Source organism: Thermobia domestica, chromosome 4 (assembly GCF_964235325.1).
Source record: "Thermobia domestica chromosome 4, izTheDome1.hap1.1, whole genome shotgun sequence".
NCBI lineage: Eukaryota > Metazoa > Arthropoda > Insecta > Zygentoma > Lepismatidae > Thermobia > Thermobia domestica.
In genome coordinates this window covers 312,027,369-312,044,829 of record NC_137457.1, presented here as the reverse complement: position 1 = coordinate 312,044,829, position 17,461 = coordinate 312,027,369, and the positions used below count along the sequence as shown (strand labels likewise).

The window sequence follows — 17,461 nt, the reverse complement described above, 5'->3', positions numbered from 1 at the left end:
GCGATTCTTCGTTAGATATTGAATCTCTCCATCTTCAAATCAGAAACGGAAAAAAATCAATACTTCAGAGCTTCTAGTTTTGAAATCTGAAACAGAATCAAAAGAAAGTTTTTATTATTGTAAAAGTTATTAAGTTTTAAAATCACATAGTTTCTTTTAGGACATCCTATATTTATATATGGAGGTTGGGTGCTTGTAACAAAATATATTATAAGAGTGTTTATTATATTCCTGTGGTGTTTTAAGAAATACTCTCTTAATAAAAAGAATTTGATAATCTGTGTAAACTGATAAACGTTTGATTATATGTGAAGGCTGTAACATAGTGGCGTAGAGAATCTCACCACGAAATACAAGAAGAGTACAATATGAGGTGACTTTTCCTTGCATAACGATTAAGGTAACATTGTTTTTAATGTTAATAAATATAGGGAGAGGATCAAAATACGTACTTTACTTTCTCAACAATAGATAGGATCAATTGTTTCCCTCCTCTGGTGTCACTGACTGAGCGGCTTTTCGTTCCGGATTTTTATTAAACCATAGAGTTAGTTGTATACGAGAAGAACCTACCACAAATGTATACTGTTTGTTTAACACAAATTAAACATAAGTTTCTTACAAGGCTGTTTATATTCTTTATTATAAATTAACGAGAATTGTTACAGTTTCGGAAGTATATCACTTCCTTCTTCAGACTACTGCTCCAAATGAAATCATAGATAACATAACATAATTTGTTATCTGTACCAATCAAGAATCATTTTTTCATTTTTCATTAAAATTTAAAATATATGCCCATTGTTGTGACAATTTTAAACTCTTAACAGAAATAATACATTGTTAACTAATCTTTATATTTCTTTTAATATATATTAACTATCTAAATATAGAAATTTTCTACCTAATATTGAATACTAACTTTTCTACCTGAATATTGATTACTAATTAACTACGTGAATATTGAAAAACATATAAATAAAATTTTAAATTTATATTGTCCTTATATTCTACTTTTCTTCTTTCTTCTTTCTTCTCTTTTCAAAATGTCTTCCCATTCTTCATTAATACTCAAACCACTATTCAAGTTCATAGCTTTAATATACACTTCTTTTATCCTTTTCGCTTCTTTCCACTTCCTAACCAGATGTCTCCCTTCATATTCCAATATTTTCGCTCCTTCCCTTATGTCTAATTTGTGTTTAAGATGGACACAAGGCCTTTTTATAAAAGTATCTATGTTTGTTTAAGTATTCTTTGAATGGTTTTCATTGCAGTTGATGTTCGACTACCAATATCATTGGAGACTGTTCTTCAGAACATTTGGATTATTACTTTCGCCCTGTTCTTCGTTGCTATGGTGTTTCCTTGGTTTCTTATACCCTTGGTTGTCTTAGGAATTATTTATTTATTTATCAGCAAGATTTTCAGGTGGGTGTTTGAAATAATGTATAAATTATTTTATATAAATATTGTAGTGGATAAACCGTTATGATTATGTGGTAATGAACTTAAAATATATTAAATATATCAAATCAATAAATGATTGTACTAAATTTCTGAAATGATGTCAAAGTAGCTTACTAGATGTAAATATTAGTAAATGTTTTAATCATGAGTTTTACTAAACGTAAGAAATGTTTGCAATTTCAATATACAATGTTACTTTCGTTTCAGTATAGAATAAATTAAGCTGAACTACTCGTTGTAAGTTCTATAAATGCTTTAGGCGTAATATACCTAGTTATTTTATAAATACCGTCAGAGGTTTGCAAATGCTACACAGACATAGTGTTGGTGATGTCTTGTTACACTTTTGCTAGATGATACATGTACGGTAAGTGTGGAGCACAAAGAGCACCAATCTGTTTTCAAAATGTTCACCTTAATCCTGGATGTAGGCCTGGAGTCTTGCGGGCCACTCGTCAATGGAATTATGAACAATTTCGTTGGGGAAGTGGCGGACTACCTTGTCCAGGGCTGCTTCAGTGAGCCCACATTAGGATGTATCTTTTTGCAGTCCATTGATTGAAACACTAACCACAGTTTGTAGTCGAGTGAGTTAAGATCCCTGCTGCTAGAGGGCCAGCCTGATGTGGAGATGAAGTCTGGGACATTGACCCATAGCCAGTCTGTGTTAACCGTGCCTTGTGTGCGGGAGCAGGATCCTGTTGGAAGGTCCATTGTTGGTTGGGGAACATGGTTGTACTTAGTGGTTTCACAATAGAGTCTACTGTGATTTGGTACACGGTTCCCGATGTCTTCACCCCTTATTTACTAAAGTGGAGCCACGTTGTGCTGTTAAAACTCAAATCCCACCACACGTAACTGATGCTGGAATCTTTGCACCCTGAAAACAAGTTCAGCATCTTGCACTGATGATGATACGCACACATGGTCATTGTGAGCATTAAAAGACTGCTTAACTGAACAGCTTCTCATCGGAAAGGAGAATTGTTCTGTGACCATTTTCTGTATACCGCTTGAGAAGACGTTTGGCTTTCACCACTCTGTGCTGGTGTAATTCATCAGTGAGAAAGTGACCTGTACGTTATTCGTAGGCTTGAGTCTCAGGTCTTGATTGAGTACCCGTGACATGCTTGGTCTTGAAATTTACATCTCTCGGGACATAACTGATTTAATCCTGACGGGATTTCGCCGAATCCGTGCTGCTACAGCTTTAATTGTCTGTCGAATTCTCACGTTCGTGTTCTGTCACTACGTTTCCGGTAATTGACAGTTCCTGTTTCATTGTAACGTTGGATGGTACGGTTGATAAATCGTTCACCGATTTGCAGGAGTTCCAGGACGGTGAGAAACCGTGGTAGTAGCATGGCCAGCATATGTAGTGCTATGACTGCACTACGATTTTCGTAGTTGCCCCACTCCATTGTTACATATTACCACTGCCAGGCATCTCACAGTGGAATGAACAGCTCAGGAACCACTTCACCCACGACACCCAGATGACAGCACTCAAGTCATACCCATCGTTGCCCAAACGGCAATCAAAGTCTCTGAGATTGTTTATGAAATAACAAGGTACAATACGAAAATTACGTTTTAAACTCACATTGATAGCTCAATAAATGAAGAAACAGAAATCTTCGGTTCATTGTAGGAATTAGTGGGGAGTTTAGTAAACCTTGCTTCTCTTTAAAAATTGGGGGCGTGGTGGCTCAGTGGTAGAGCGTTCACCTCCGGTGCTTGGGGTCCCTGGTTCGATCCCAGCTTGCGCCGTGTGGACAAACACCGTGCTCGTGGGTTTTCTCGGGGTTCTCCCGTTTCTTTCCACTTTCTTCATTCCACCATTTCCTTCATTTCTCATAATCACCGTCTCCCTTAGCATAACCGGCATAACCGTGGAACGTAAAACTCAAAGATTTCATTTTTCTTTAAAAATTGTATCAAATTATGTTTGCTTCAAGTTTGAAAATGCGACGCTTATGTGTAACACGGACACGAAAACTAATTTATAGGAAAATTCCAGTTCATTTTTGAGGTATTTTCTTTACAAGCAAAGAAACATTTTTCCAAGATCTGTAAACTGTTACTCACTAAATAGGAATTCCGAAACTACAGTCTTTAAGCAAAGAACATAATGACATGACATTCTTGTACAAAATACCTAATGATAAAGTAAACTGTAGTGAGCTGCTTTCGAGTTTTCAAATAAACGTACCGAATCGAAAACCACACATTGAAAACTATAATTTCTTTTGTTGTACTTAAGTACAAAAAAATATGCTAAGTCGCCATCATGGCGGATGATTGCAATTTACAATAGACACATAAAAAGGACAGCTGATGTAGATATTTATGCTGACTGCTTTACGAAGTTAGCAAGTTAAAATTACAAATATATCATGAAAGAGAGCACTGTAATTGAATATAACGCCTTAACGCCTGTTGTGTTCTATCTCAACAAATAAATAGTTTAATTATTTTAAAAGGAAAATATCTAATCTAATTAACTGTATGTTAGTGAAACATTTATACGTAATAACTTCTTAGTACAGTGAAACCTCCCTTAATGGACACCTCTCAATAACGGACACATTTTTTTGTCCCTACAAAAATATATGTTCCCTTATGGAACAAAACCCTCTCAGATACGGACGCGGACAGTCCTTTTTTTTTTCCCAGACCTTTCAATAACCTCTTCATAACGGACAGGAATTCTTCTCGGTTCTGCGATATATTATTCCTCACAAGCGTATCTATCATGAGTCTAGACCTGGTGAACCATCAAACAGAACAGCTTCAAACTGAACTTGAAATTACTCTTTTTTTCTGCCCTCAATAAAATGCTTTCTGGTGGAAATCGTAGAAAACCTTCAATACGCGTTAACACTCATCCAGAGTCAGTCGTATGGCCAAGAATTCTATGCAAACTATCTTCCCTTCCCTAACAAATTTAGTCCTTTTGCCTCTGGGCCTTGCATCTTTCCCGACAGTTTCATAGGTAACAAAACATTGTTTGTTTTACAATAACATTTTCAACGAGCAATGTTTCCTTTATTACGTTTTTTTGGACAAGCAACATTTTTCTTTTACTGATGATACTGGAACAAGTCTGGGTTGGAGTTTTCCCGGCTTACTTTTTCACTGTCTCTAAGAGGATATTCGTAGTGACTGGGGCTGGGTCAATAAACATATGCACTCCCATATGCCTTGTCATCCATTCCACCAACGAAGATACCGCTCCAGTACACACACACACACACACACACATCCGCAACCGTACCGAGGATTCTCAGAGGACACTTGCTAATGAGTTTTATTACCTTTGTAGAGGAGAAATTATGCCTTTTCTCGCTAAACAAAAGAGTTTAGCCGATTAGTTGACTCCTAACGCATCTTTTAAGAAGGTTCTAGAATGTGAAATAAATAAGAAATGCGTACAGAGTGATTACATGTACTTAAGAAAATTAGCATACACGCATTATCTTTTGCAGTACCGGTATACGAATATATTAAGCCCCCCCCCCCCAGCAATAATATTATTTAACAAAAATGAATTTCTCCTTCATCCCTCCCAGTAATCCTAATACGTACTAAATAGAGTATTTTCATATTGAATTTTACGTATGTACGCTCATACATAATGAATTCACTGAATATTACTGCATACAATTACCGTTGTGAGAAATTAAATTTCTGAACCTCTCTGTAACGGACACCTCTCAATAACGGACAAAAATTCATGTCCCATTGGTGTCCGTTATTCAGAGGTTTCACTGTATATCTTTATTTTTCGAAATAACGTGCTAACATTGAATGTACTAAGTTATAGAGATGAAGTAATTATTTAGGAATCCAGAAATGCTGACGATCTGAAATTCAATGGTAAATTACGGTATAAGAGAGAGAGAGAGAGGGAGGAAGTTCAAACCAAACATTTTTGTATTTATTCATATATGCCTTTAACAGAGTAAATAACTCTAATTAAAGAAGGTTTACAAATAATGCTTACATAATTTAGGTAGATATTAATAAGGAATATATGAAAATAATGTACGTGTTAAATAACATACAAATATTATTTACATGCATAGTAAAAAGAAAAAATAAACAAAAAAAAAAAAAAATTAAATATAAAATCAAACATTGAAAAGAAACAATCTAAGTAAATCGCTACATACATACAAAAATCTACCGTCCAGTAATCTAATGATCTAACATTCATGTCGGAGAACTCACATTCTTGTTAATAGCATTATATTAACAATGACGAGTGTCTTAATTTAATGCTAAAATTCAAATTCGAGAACAATGTTTTAACATTACTCATACCATTAGCAATTTGAATTTTTAAGCATTGATTTTATAATTTTTATAGAGGTTATCAATGGAACTCCTAAATCCAAAATTGGATTTTTTGCTTATAGATCATTATATAATTACACAAACGTATTAAAGGAGAGTTCTTAAATTTTCCAGTTCTAGGAATATCATATTTAAATAAATAAATTTCTGTTCCTATTTCTAATTCCAGCAGCATTAAATGACATATTTTCCAAAAATTCTGAAATATCTATTTTATAATTTACAATTTTATACAACAAAATTTGCTGGTGTATACAACTCCGATCCTTAAGGCTAATATATTGAAATTCAGACAGTAAATTGGAGTATGAAATCCTTAATCTTAGTGTAGACATATGATATTTCTTAAAATAAAGAAATTGTAAAAATTTCTTCTGAATCAGTTCTAATTTATTTGCATTCAACTTACAGAATGTAAACCACACAGATGAACCATACTCCAGCCCCTCTAACTAACGTGTTATATAGTAATTTGAAGCTGTTCATGTCATTTAAACCAAAACTATTCCTAATCATAAAGCCTAGCTTTCTATTAGTGTGATAGAAACTGACATTGTTATTTGGTCACATGAAATTGAAAGTCGGAATTGACATACATATCCAGTAGACCCACGGGTTCTGATCCTCTCGGTTCGCGAACAGATCTGTTTTAGGAATAAATTTTGAGAACAACTTTTCGCTCAGTTTACGAACAGCATTTTTGAGTATGAACGCACACATATATGTGTACCTACAATTCCACGTGCCCAGTAATGTTTTTGTGCGTTTTCCGTAATCGTTATGTGTGAGAATGCTGTGATTAAAAACTAATTTTTGTCATTTTTTAAATACTTTTTGTCTGTTTAACCCTCATACTGTTCTGTTTAATTTAGCGTTATTTATTTGTATTTTAAAAGAATACTGTTATTTTCATTCTATATTGTTCATCCAGATAAAACAACATGAAAAAAAAGTACCACGTATCTGTGACTACAATGGATAAATGACAATGAGAAAAATAATTTTTGTTCACAAATAACATTACGGAACGTATAAAGTTCGTAACCCAGGGGTCGACTGTACATAGATTTATTTTACCACTAATGAGGTATTTTATTCCACAACCTGTCGCCAGCTATGCAGCAGGTGCATGAATTCCTCCTTTCAGAACTTGCCAATCACTGCATACTACAGTTGATTTACAGTCTTCAAGGTACTTGGAAGTTTTTTGCATTAACAGAGACCAGAATAGGTATTTTGAAGGTATGACATGTACCGAATAAGGCGACCGACGAAGATATTCATGCTCTGCAAAGAGACATGTGGCGTGGCGTTGTCCACATGGAAGACGATAGTATCTCGAGAGAGCGGTTTACGCAGTACTCGGACAGTAGAGTGTGAAAAAGAAAATATGAAACATGTGGTCAATCATCATTGCGCGTCTCAACGTCAAAGAACGCAATATAAGCAGACGCTTGTGTTCGACCGGGCGCGTGATCGGCCTACGGGAAAACGGTTTTTCGTACCGCGAAATTCTTACGTGTAAAGAACATACCATTGTAACAGTGATGCGTGTGTAGAAACAGAAGACAGAAAATTTTTGTTTGTTTATTGAAATTTAGCGTCACTTTTCAGCTCCGAGGCTATGTTAGACGTCGACCTATAGTTTAAAATGGAATCGGAAATCATCGTAATGCGTTTATTACTCTCCAACTGGGATTTGAACGCGGAGAAAAAGATGTACGCGCTAGCCACTAGAGAAGCAGCCAGGGCAATAGACAGAAAAGAACCGTACACAGCAACCGTCAGGCAATGAATCGCGCAATGTAATTACAGCACGAGATAACAGGTATCTTTCTCGTATAGCGTCGTCCTTGGAATATGATAACGGGTGGAGACTTGTCTGTGCCCACGGTTAGGTGGCGTCTTTCGAAGGCTTAACTGGTTGCACATATGCCTTTACGTCGTCTCGCATTGATCCAGAATCACAAATACCTCACATTACAATGAATACCTGAACACTACAATGATAATCAGATACCAGTGAGACGTATCGTGGTAATCGCAGCCTAGGAGTGTGTACAGATTGTCCACCGCTAGCGGCCGAACGGCAGGTATAATGGTGTTGGGCGCCATTGGTAACAACACATGATCTCAGCTGTTATACATTAAAGTAACCTCACAAGTGATCGCTACAGACCAAGCTTGCTTCCCTTCAGACAGTTTCGGACGCTATATTTCAGCAGAAACGCACGTTCACGTATTTCCCGAAACATACATACTGCTCGAAAGTTCCTGAACACTCCAGGTTTGAGTGAGAATCTACTGTGAACCTATTACTTTGGGACAAAAACTTTGCTACTATGTATAAGATGTACTCCTATCGAAAGCATAAAATTTGAAAACAAATCGGGATTTACAAGATATTGCAGATGATATATCTAATAATAATTTTTAAAATGAACACACAAAAAGACAATTTGTAATAGGTGTTGCATAGTATAACCAAAATTGTGGAAGATGAGGTAACATATTAGTTTTGTTTGAAAGATGTAGACATACGAGGTCAGGGTAGTGACACAAACTCGAAATGTTTTGTACGTCTTATGTCTTGCTGATACGCTAAGTTTAAACAGCTAAAAGTCAAAAGAATATTTTGAAAAGTGTTTACGGTGGTGTATATGCAGCCTTCTGTGCTCAATTATCGCTCAGTAAAAGCGTATATACAGTTCTCGTCGTTGCTATCTCAACGAACAAAAATTGGCCATACAGAATCATCGCAAACATTTTTCAGTATTTTTGGGTTAATATATTAATAAGTTATAAAGAACCATGAAACATATAAAACTTGTTTTCCTTTCTGACTCCGTATGTTTATATTTTTCGAACAAAAATAATGTTTCCTCATTTTTGTTTATACTAAACAATATCTATTACAAATTGTCTTGTTTTGTGTCCATTTTAGAAATTATGATTGAATTCTTTCAGATCCTGATACAACTGTCGCCAAATTTTATGTTCTAGACAGGAGTACTTCTAACATACGGGAACAAAATTCTCGTGTGGAAATAATAGATCACGGTAGATGCTCACTCAAATTCGGAATGTTCGAAAACTTTCGAGCGTTACTGTACAAGTCTTCTTCAATATGGGACACTACTGCTTCCCTGGGCTGTACGGTCGTTTATTTTCTGCTTGCTAGATTTCAGACCTCCGCACTCGAACCTTCTTCATAAAAGTACTTCTGTTTTGAACAAACTTTTTATTTTTTCATGATTAGCAATGTGAGAATGTGTCTATGTCGCTTTGTAATCCTTGTTCCAATATTGATCGATGTCATTACTGCTGTCTTTGCAGGCATGCAATTCGAGACTTAAAAAGGCTGGAAAATGTTTCTCGCTCGCCAATCTTTACTTGTGTGTCCACAACAGTTCAAGGCCTAAGTACTATTCATGCATTTGGAAAGGAGAGAGATTTTATAAGACAGTAAGTTTCGAAATTTTCAAATGTAATTATATATTTTGATTTAATAATGATTAATAAAAATCAGTGTAAACGTTTTATTTAATGTGTACTGGCGCTCGAAAAGTATAATAACATAATTGGATTTGAATTTGATAAGAATTTGATTGTCACACTGATACCTATACTGATTTTAAAAGTAACAATATATTTTTCGTACAGAGGGCAGTCAAATAACACTGCCACACAAAAGAAATAAATAAAAATTGTGCTGCGGACCTCATGGTATGAATTCGATATATTTTGTTAACGCAGAATCCAAATTTCGAAACCCCAGAACGATCGACCGTGTCAAGTTATGGGCGAAAAACTTGAGCGATTTTCAGGGCTCATAGCGAGTCACTTTTTTAATTAAAAGTTACTTTTTTTTCAGGTTGGTCACTAAAAGTTACTTTTTTTTTTCAAATTTGTCACTAAAAGTTATTTTTTGGGGAGGTAAAGTGGCTTTTTCGTGTGATTTATGTTTTGCATTGGCAGTTTTCTGAGAAAAATATTATAAAAATAAATGGAAAAAGGCAGAAACTTGTTACTCATTACTCTTCTGAAAGCTTCAGTATTTTCTGCCACATGTGAAACAGTCAGTTTTATGCTCACTTCAGCTTTTATTCTTTCTAAAGCACAGTGGATGGTTGGTGGATACTTAAGCTCTCAAAGTAGGACTGAGAACCCTTCTGTGTCTATTCTTTCTCCTATCATAATAGTCTTTTAGTTTCCTCTCGTAATAGTTAACGCTCCGCTCAACGTTGTATATATGTGTTTGTGTGGTTCATCGTGTTCGTCTTGTGTTATGCTTCTTGTATGTTCTTCTTAAGAGTAGGTGATGAATTTCAATATTTCACGGCTTTGAACTCTCAACTAAGTTAAATATAATGTCTGAGGTGAAGAAATTCGGAAATAGGCCAGAACTGGTTCCACTTACTCAGAAGCTTCTTACATCTGCTAAGTCTGCTTACCGTAACTACAAAGCATACTTAGAAAACCTAAGAAAGGAGGAAGCTGAAAAAGAAGAAGTAAAGAAGAAAAGATGAAACAAAACAACAAACAAAGAGAGAGGTGATGGAGAAATTGACAAGATAAAAGGGGCATGATGAGATTTTGGTCACTTTTTCGTGTGCTTTTGGTCACTTTTCAACTATTTACAAGAGACCAGACCACTATGAGCCCTGGATTTTGGATAGGGAGGATACATGTAACACAGTCATACAAAAAACTAAGAGTTCTGTTCAGCGGTCTCCAGGATATGGGTTCGATGTATTTTCTTACACAGAATCTAAATTTCGAAGTCCTAAGACGATTGACCGTGTAAGTTTTGTTTTATGTGCAAAAAATGTGTGTCCTCCCTGTCCAAAATTGCTCAGATTTTTCGCCCATAAAAACTATTGACATGGTCAATTGTCCTGAAGTTTCAGGATTCTGTGTAACAAAATACATCGAACCCATATCCTGGGGTTCACTGTACAGAACTTTCGTTTTCTTGTATTTTATGTTATGTGTATCCTTACTATCCAAAATCGTTCAAGTTTTTCGACCATAAAAAGGAATTGACACGGTCAATTGTCCTGGGGTTTCAAAAGTTGAATTCTGTGTAACAAAATACATCGAATGCATACCTTGAAGGCGCTGAACAGACTTTTTTTGTATGGCTGTGTTACGTCTATCCTCCCTATGCAAAATCACTCAAATTTTTTACTCATAACAAAACATTAATACGGTCAATGGTCCTGAAAATACAGTGCACCCGAACTCACTCACACAATTTTTTTCCAACTTCTGTTGCCTAGAAAGACCAACTTTCGGCATCTTGAAATACTGAAACGCGCATAAATACCAGTTCTATATCACAGACACCTAAGATTCACAATAACTGCCCACCTGGCTACTTCTTGAAAGTAAGCATCTTCGTTTGTCATTCCAAGAACCGAACACTGCTTCAAAATTCCAAGAACTGAATACGCACTAGCATCCCCGCCCCTCTGCTTGTCACATTCCAACGGGAATAGACCAGTTATTATCAGACACCGAGATCGCGTGGCCAGATAAGAGGGACTCAGGTTTGTGGTATGCTGTCATTCGTAGTGGAAGAGAAAACCTGTGACAATGGCAACAAATTGCTTCTAAATTTAAAATTGCACTTTTCCTGAAAATATCATGAAAATTGCAATAATGGCACTTATGGCATTTTGCTATTAATTCCGGGCTTTAGTTATTAGTGTTCTTGTATATTTCAAGATCTTCTTACAATAAGTAAAAAATAAAATAAAGGGTATTAGACGGCTTTGGGGTGATGGAGATCAATTAAGAAAATTATTATTATTACATTTCTAACTTAATCACAAATGATAGTGTTTGTAGTGCCGTGGGTCAGGAAAAATTAATAATTCCTTAGTCAGGGAAAGTGACGAAAAACATACCAGAATTTTAGTGTGGACCCAGTTAACGTACCTGTATCTATTGTTGATAAAAACTATTCATTTGATGCTTCGGCTATATTCGATACCCTTGTTCGATACAAAGGATAAATTGAAAGTATTATAGATTTTATTCGACATGAAGCTTTTACTTTAGCACTATTAAATGATGAAAGATCCAGATGCCTATTGCCTTTAAGACTCCTTGGTGTGTGAAAAACATATATGTTGACATGTCTTGAACACTATATGTTACATATTTAATACATGGAGTTGACAGCTGTGCAGAGTTTCAGTCACCTGCTATTTACGGCACTAGTTGTAGGTAAACTCAAATGGAGACTCGTTTGGAAAACTGGTCTCGCGAAGAAGTCTTCTCAGCTGTTCGATTTCTGTGGGCGAAACATGTCACCGCGACTAAAATTCACCAGCAGCTGGTAGAGGTTTACAGAAGGACTTTTCACAAAGGGCTTTATCTTCTTTCACGACAGCACGCGCTCGCATATAGGTCAGAAGACCATTACACTGTTCAAGCAGTTTTGCTGGAAGGTCATCGACCACACTCCCTACAGCCCGGACCTTGTTCCAAGAGACTTTCACCTGTTCCTGCTCTTGGAAGAGCATCTAGGAGGCCACCGCTTCGCTTCAGACGAGGAGGTGAAATACTTCGTGATAACGTAGCTGAATTGAATCCACGATGCGACAAATGCCTGAATCTATATGGAGACTATGTCGAAAAATAACCTAATGTATGTACTGTCTATTTGCTGTATTGGTTGTATGAAATAATATATATACACATTTGTGATCTTCTTTCTGATCACTTCCCAGAAATCATATATTTTTATAATCATGTGGATTTTACATCTTTTAACACTAATAAGTTCAAAACTTTATTTTCCGCTAAATCCCGTACACTATAAGAACTATCCTTCCTTTACAAACAAGGCTGCGAAATACATCTGAAATATCGAAGAAATTATATGTACAAATAGTACAAATAGAAGGGATTGGTCAGTTAATTTTATTATTTTGCATCCTGTCTTTTTTTTTTTTTTTTTTTTTTTTTCCTGAATATACTGTGTGTATATACTTGTATATTTGTTTTAGTCTGTTTTGGTATATTAAGGCATATGTTCCTCTTCTTATTCTTTGCTGGAAATAAATACAACGATGGTTTCTGTAATTTTTCCTCTGTAAAATAAATAAATATGTTTTTCTTTCAGATTTACAAACATATTTGATGAAAATACGACATGTTTATACATGTACTCTATAGCCATGAGATGGCTGGCTGTACGAGTTGATGCATTAGCAGGTAAAGATAATTTCTTATCATTAATATGTCAAACTTGTCTTACATGCACATTACTTTAGTAAGAAATTCTTGACAGGAATGTTTCATTTTATTCTTTGGATGTGTAGAAACTATTCTTGGAGACTTAGGGTTTCGAGTCCTTTGGAGTGAAATGGGAATCTAGTATATAAATGTTTTAATAGGGAATGGGATTTAACAGTTTTATCTTTCATTTTTGGTGCTTATTGTTGGTTCGTTTGTTATTTTTTGTTGTTATATGCTAATAATAGTGTGATTATGTGTTGACACATTAGCCGTTAAAACTTTTGAAGGTAAAAGAAATATATATATATAAAGTTCTTTATTATATGGTAAATGGAAGGATTCAGCAAACTTCTCAACACACCATATCCCCTAAATGTACGACTCAACGGAGTATCGAACTTAGGTCCCTGATTTACCTTGTCGGTTACTAATCAGCACGCTACCTAGTGTGTTCCGTGAACATCCACAAACGTTTTACTCGTAAGGTCAGTGTTGAGTCATTTAGATCACATTATCATGATCTTTATCATAAATTCCTTCGTGCTTCTATAACTCAGTTTCTACCCTTGATTAACAGGGTTTCTAAACCTGAAGGTACTTCTTAGGGGACGCGAAGAGGTGAAAAAGATAAATATAATTAGGCAATTTATGACCTATCATTTATTATCTTTTGCATGTATTATTTTGTATTGTCTTCTTATTTGATTTTATTATTCTGATTATCTTTATTCTGTATGTTTCGTTTAATGTGTCTTTGTATATTTATATTTTATGCTTTACAATCTTCTTTTTACGCATGCTCTTTTGTTTTTATTGTTAATTCATATATTATTATTTTTTGGACATGGTAATTGGACTCTATGTGTGTAATTGCTTGATGCTAATAGAATAATAAATTATTATTTTGAAAAGAAAAATCTCCAGTGCTTCAGCGCTATAAAATGATCTGGCCAAATAAAGGATTTATTGTACAGTCAAAAACAATATTAAATATAAGTTGGAGGTATCATTTTTTATACTTTCAATCTATAATATTGTTTCTGACTGTACTTGTTATATAATGTATCCTTAAATTATAAATAACAAATTTTGTTCTGATTGTTTATAGTATCAGCTACTTGCATCACAGCATTTTTGATTCTTGCATTGCGTGGAGAAGTAGCTCCTGCACTGGCTGGTTTGGCGCTGGCATATGCTGCTCAGATTAGTGGTGTGTTTCAGTATACGGTCCGAGTAATGTCTGAGACAGAAGCTAGGTTTACCTCAGTACAACGGGTCAAATCATATATGGAGGTAAGTTTAATTAACTACTTGATTGTATGTACTTTAATAATATTAGTAAGTTCGAATGTAAGCATGCAAAACTAGCTAAGTGGGATTGGTCAATAATTCCAACCATATCATTAACCTACTAGGGAGGATCAAAAACTAAGGTTACAAGGCTTATATTTCTAGAGTTTCGGCTGTTATAGAGGAATGAGGAGTGTGTGGTAATTTTAATACATAAAGTTGGCAACTATGCAAAGTTTCAGCCACCCACCATCTAGGGCGCTAGTTGTAGGTGAACACAAAAGGCGACTCGTTTGGAAAACTGGTCTCGCGAAGAGGTCCGCTCATTTATTTGATTTCTGTGGGTGAAAAATGTAACCGCGGCTGAAATTCGCCGGCAGCTGGTAAAGGTTTACGAAGAGACCGTAATGTTTGGTCAGCATATCGTAGAATGGTGTCGAGAAAACGTCACCGACGAAGAGCCCAGTAGACGACCCAGTTCTTATTTGGAACAGAACATAATTTGGACACAGCTCACGTGGTGGAACTGATTCAGAGCAACAAAAGAATCACGTTACGGCATCTGATAGCAGAATTGGGAATGACGTTCGGAAGCGTTCGTCACATTGTGTACGATATTCTGCAGTACCGGAAAGTTTGTTTCCGATGGGTTCCCAGAAGACCAGCACGCTGTTGAAGCAGTTCTCCTGGGACATCATCAACCACTTTCCGTACTGCCCGAACCTCGCTCCAAGCGACTTTCACCTGTCCTCGCACTTGAAGGAGCACCTAGGAGACCGTCGCTTCGCTTGAGACGAGGAGGTGAAATACTTTGTGACAACGTGGCTGAACACACAAGGAAATAGTTTTTACCAAGAGTAATCTTCAAACTCATCCCATGATGCGACAAGTGCCTCAACCAATATGGAGACTGTCGAAAAATAACCTAATGTACGTATTATCTGTTGGCTGTATTGGTTGTATGAAATAATATATACATGTTTCACTGTCAGCTTTGTAACCTTACTTTCTGATCACCCATATTTTGACGTTGCGATATTTGTTATTCCCAAGCCAAATATTCTTATTTAGTGTTTTCAGATTGTATGCATTCATATAAAGACCGATTATTTTAATACATATATGCAATATATTCCCGTCGCATTACATAGAATGAACGAATAGATAATATTATGCTAAACTCTTTTTCCGGATGTTCGAAGGAAAATTTCCTTCAGTGCAAGGTGAATTTTTGGGATATTGACTTTAACACAAAATAAATTTGTATCTTTCAGATTTCAGTGTCACTACTTACGCAGTTTTTTTTTTTTTTTTTTTTTTTTAAATCAATGTTTGTATGAACGGAAAATGAAAAATTGACGACTTTGAAACATACTTGTATGTGTAAATCAGAATGTAAACAGTATGTATATCTTGAGTATCACATACATTCTAACAACATACTTTTAATGTTTAAGGTATCAATAGAAATCACCAATAGTTTGATCCATATACTCAACAAAAGGCTCCATCTCTCTTGTAGGAAAAATGTTCGGGTAAAGTTTAATGTTTCTTAAATATATTCATCAAAGTATCGCGGGGATTATTTATCTTAAATTTTCTTTCTATCCTTTTCTGTCTTGCTGTCTTTCATGCTTTCCTTTTCCTTCGCTCTTTGCTTTTATTTCATTCTTCTCCCTTCCTTTTTCTTTTTTTCTTTCTCTTTCATTCTTGTTATTCATTCTTTCTTTCATATACGAGGGAGAGTCCAATGGGGGAAACAAGACAGCCAGACAGAAATGGGTATCGTTCGCCCGCGATCCTGCAGATGGTGCCGTCGCAGCGCGTGCGAGTCTCTCGGTCTTAGCCTGGTAGCTATGCAGAGAAGGCGCGCTTTGACGTCGTGGTCAAAGGAGGAAATGCGAGCGGTTTTCAGCTATGAATGGGCACGTGATGTATCGGGAGCAGAAATCCATAACCGCCTCGTGGAAGTTTATGAGTCTGATGTGATGTCGAAACAAATGGTGCGGAGATGGTGTCACCAATTCAGTGAGGAGCGACAGCAAGTGCTGGACACACCGAGACTTGGAAGGACGTGCACGACCATTACAGACGAAAATCCATCTGTTTTCGGCTTTGAAGAAGACTCCTGGCGGCAGGCGCTTTGGAAGCAATGCTGAAGTCACTCAAGCTGTTCGACGCTTCTTCCGTATGCAGAGCCCTGAATTTTTCCTGGAAGGCCTTTTGAAGCTTATAGACCGGTATGACAAATGTCTCAATGTACGCGGTACTTATGTGGAAAAATAAAGATACATCTGATCTTTAATGTAACATGCTAGTTTTGGTTCCTCTGACCACAGTCGCCTGGGGAAAATTATTTTCGGTCATTTCCTTTCATTTATTCTTTTCTTTGTGCTTCATTTTTCTTTCTCTATGCTTCCCATTTTTCTTCCTTATTTTCCTTTCCTTTATTTTCTTTTTTGTCTGGTGTACATAACGTTATCTTTTAATAATTCTCATGTAAATTTTTCGGAGCAAGTTATAGAAGTTAAACTTTTGCTTTGTATTGTTACTGTATTCCAGAGCTTAGAAAGTGAAGGCGTTTCAAACCGTAACATGAAACCACCGGATAACTGGCCTACCAAAGGTAGCATCATTTTCCAGAATGTCAAAATGAGATACCGTCACGGACTACCTCTTGTATTGAAAGGAATTACTTTTCAGGTTGCACCAGGAGAAAAAATAGGTATGTGAACTTCTGTGTTTCCTTTTATATATATATATAGATAGATAGATAGATATAGATATAGATATATATGTATGTGTGTGTGTGTGTGTGAGGTGCTTTTGAGCGTAGTTTTGAATTCATTGTCCGAACAACTTATATAACAAAAGCTATCAACAAGTAAATTAGTCATGTGCAACAGCCGGTTCCAGCTCACCGAAATCATTCATTCGACCCGCCTAACGCATTATTGAAAATGTATTTCGTCGGCGTTCAGGCAGAAGTCTGTAACTCCAAAAACATACGAATAGAGATAGGTACTTCTTCTAGTAAGATAATGATACACAAGGTGAAATATATGACGTTCTGATACGTATTATGAAGCTA

At 35.9% G+C, this 17,461-nt stretch overlaps 1 protein-coding gene across 1 annotated transcript in view; it reads left to right on the top strand.

Annotated features, from left to right (window-relative positions):
• The window catches only part of LOC145684319 (ATP-binding cassette sub-family C member 5-like), a 181,973-nt gene that overhangs the window by 139,634 nt on the left and 24,878 nt on the right, over nucleotides 1–17,461 (top strand). The window contains exons 23-27 of the mRNA XM_081756510.1: nucleotides 1,278–1,431; nucleotides 9,166–9,294; nucleotides 12,965–13,056; nucleotides 14,189–14,373; nucleotides 16,933–17,095. Of these exons, the coding sequence (XP_081612636.1) occupies nucleotides 1,278–1,431; nucleotides 9,166–9,294; nucleotides 12,965–13,056; nucleotides 14,189–14,373; nucleotides 16,933–17,095 (723 nt within the window). The remainder of the gene's footprint in view (nucleotides 1–1,277; nucleotides 1,432–9,165; nucleotides 9,295–12,964; nucleotides 13,057–14,188; nucleotides 14,374–16,932; nucleotides 17,096–17,461) is intronic.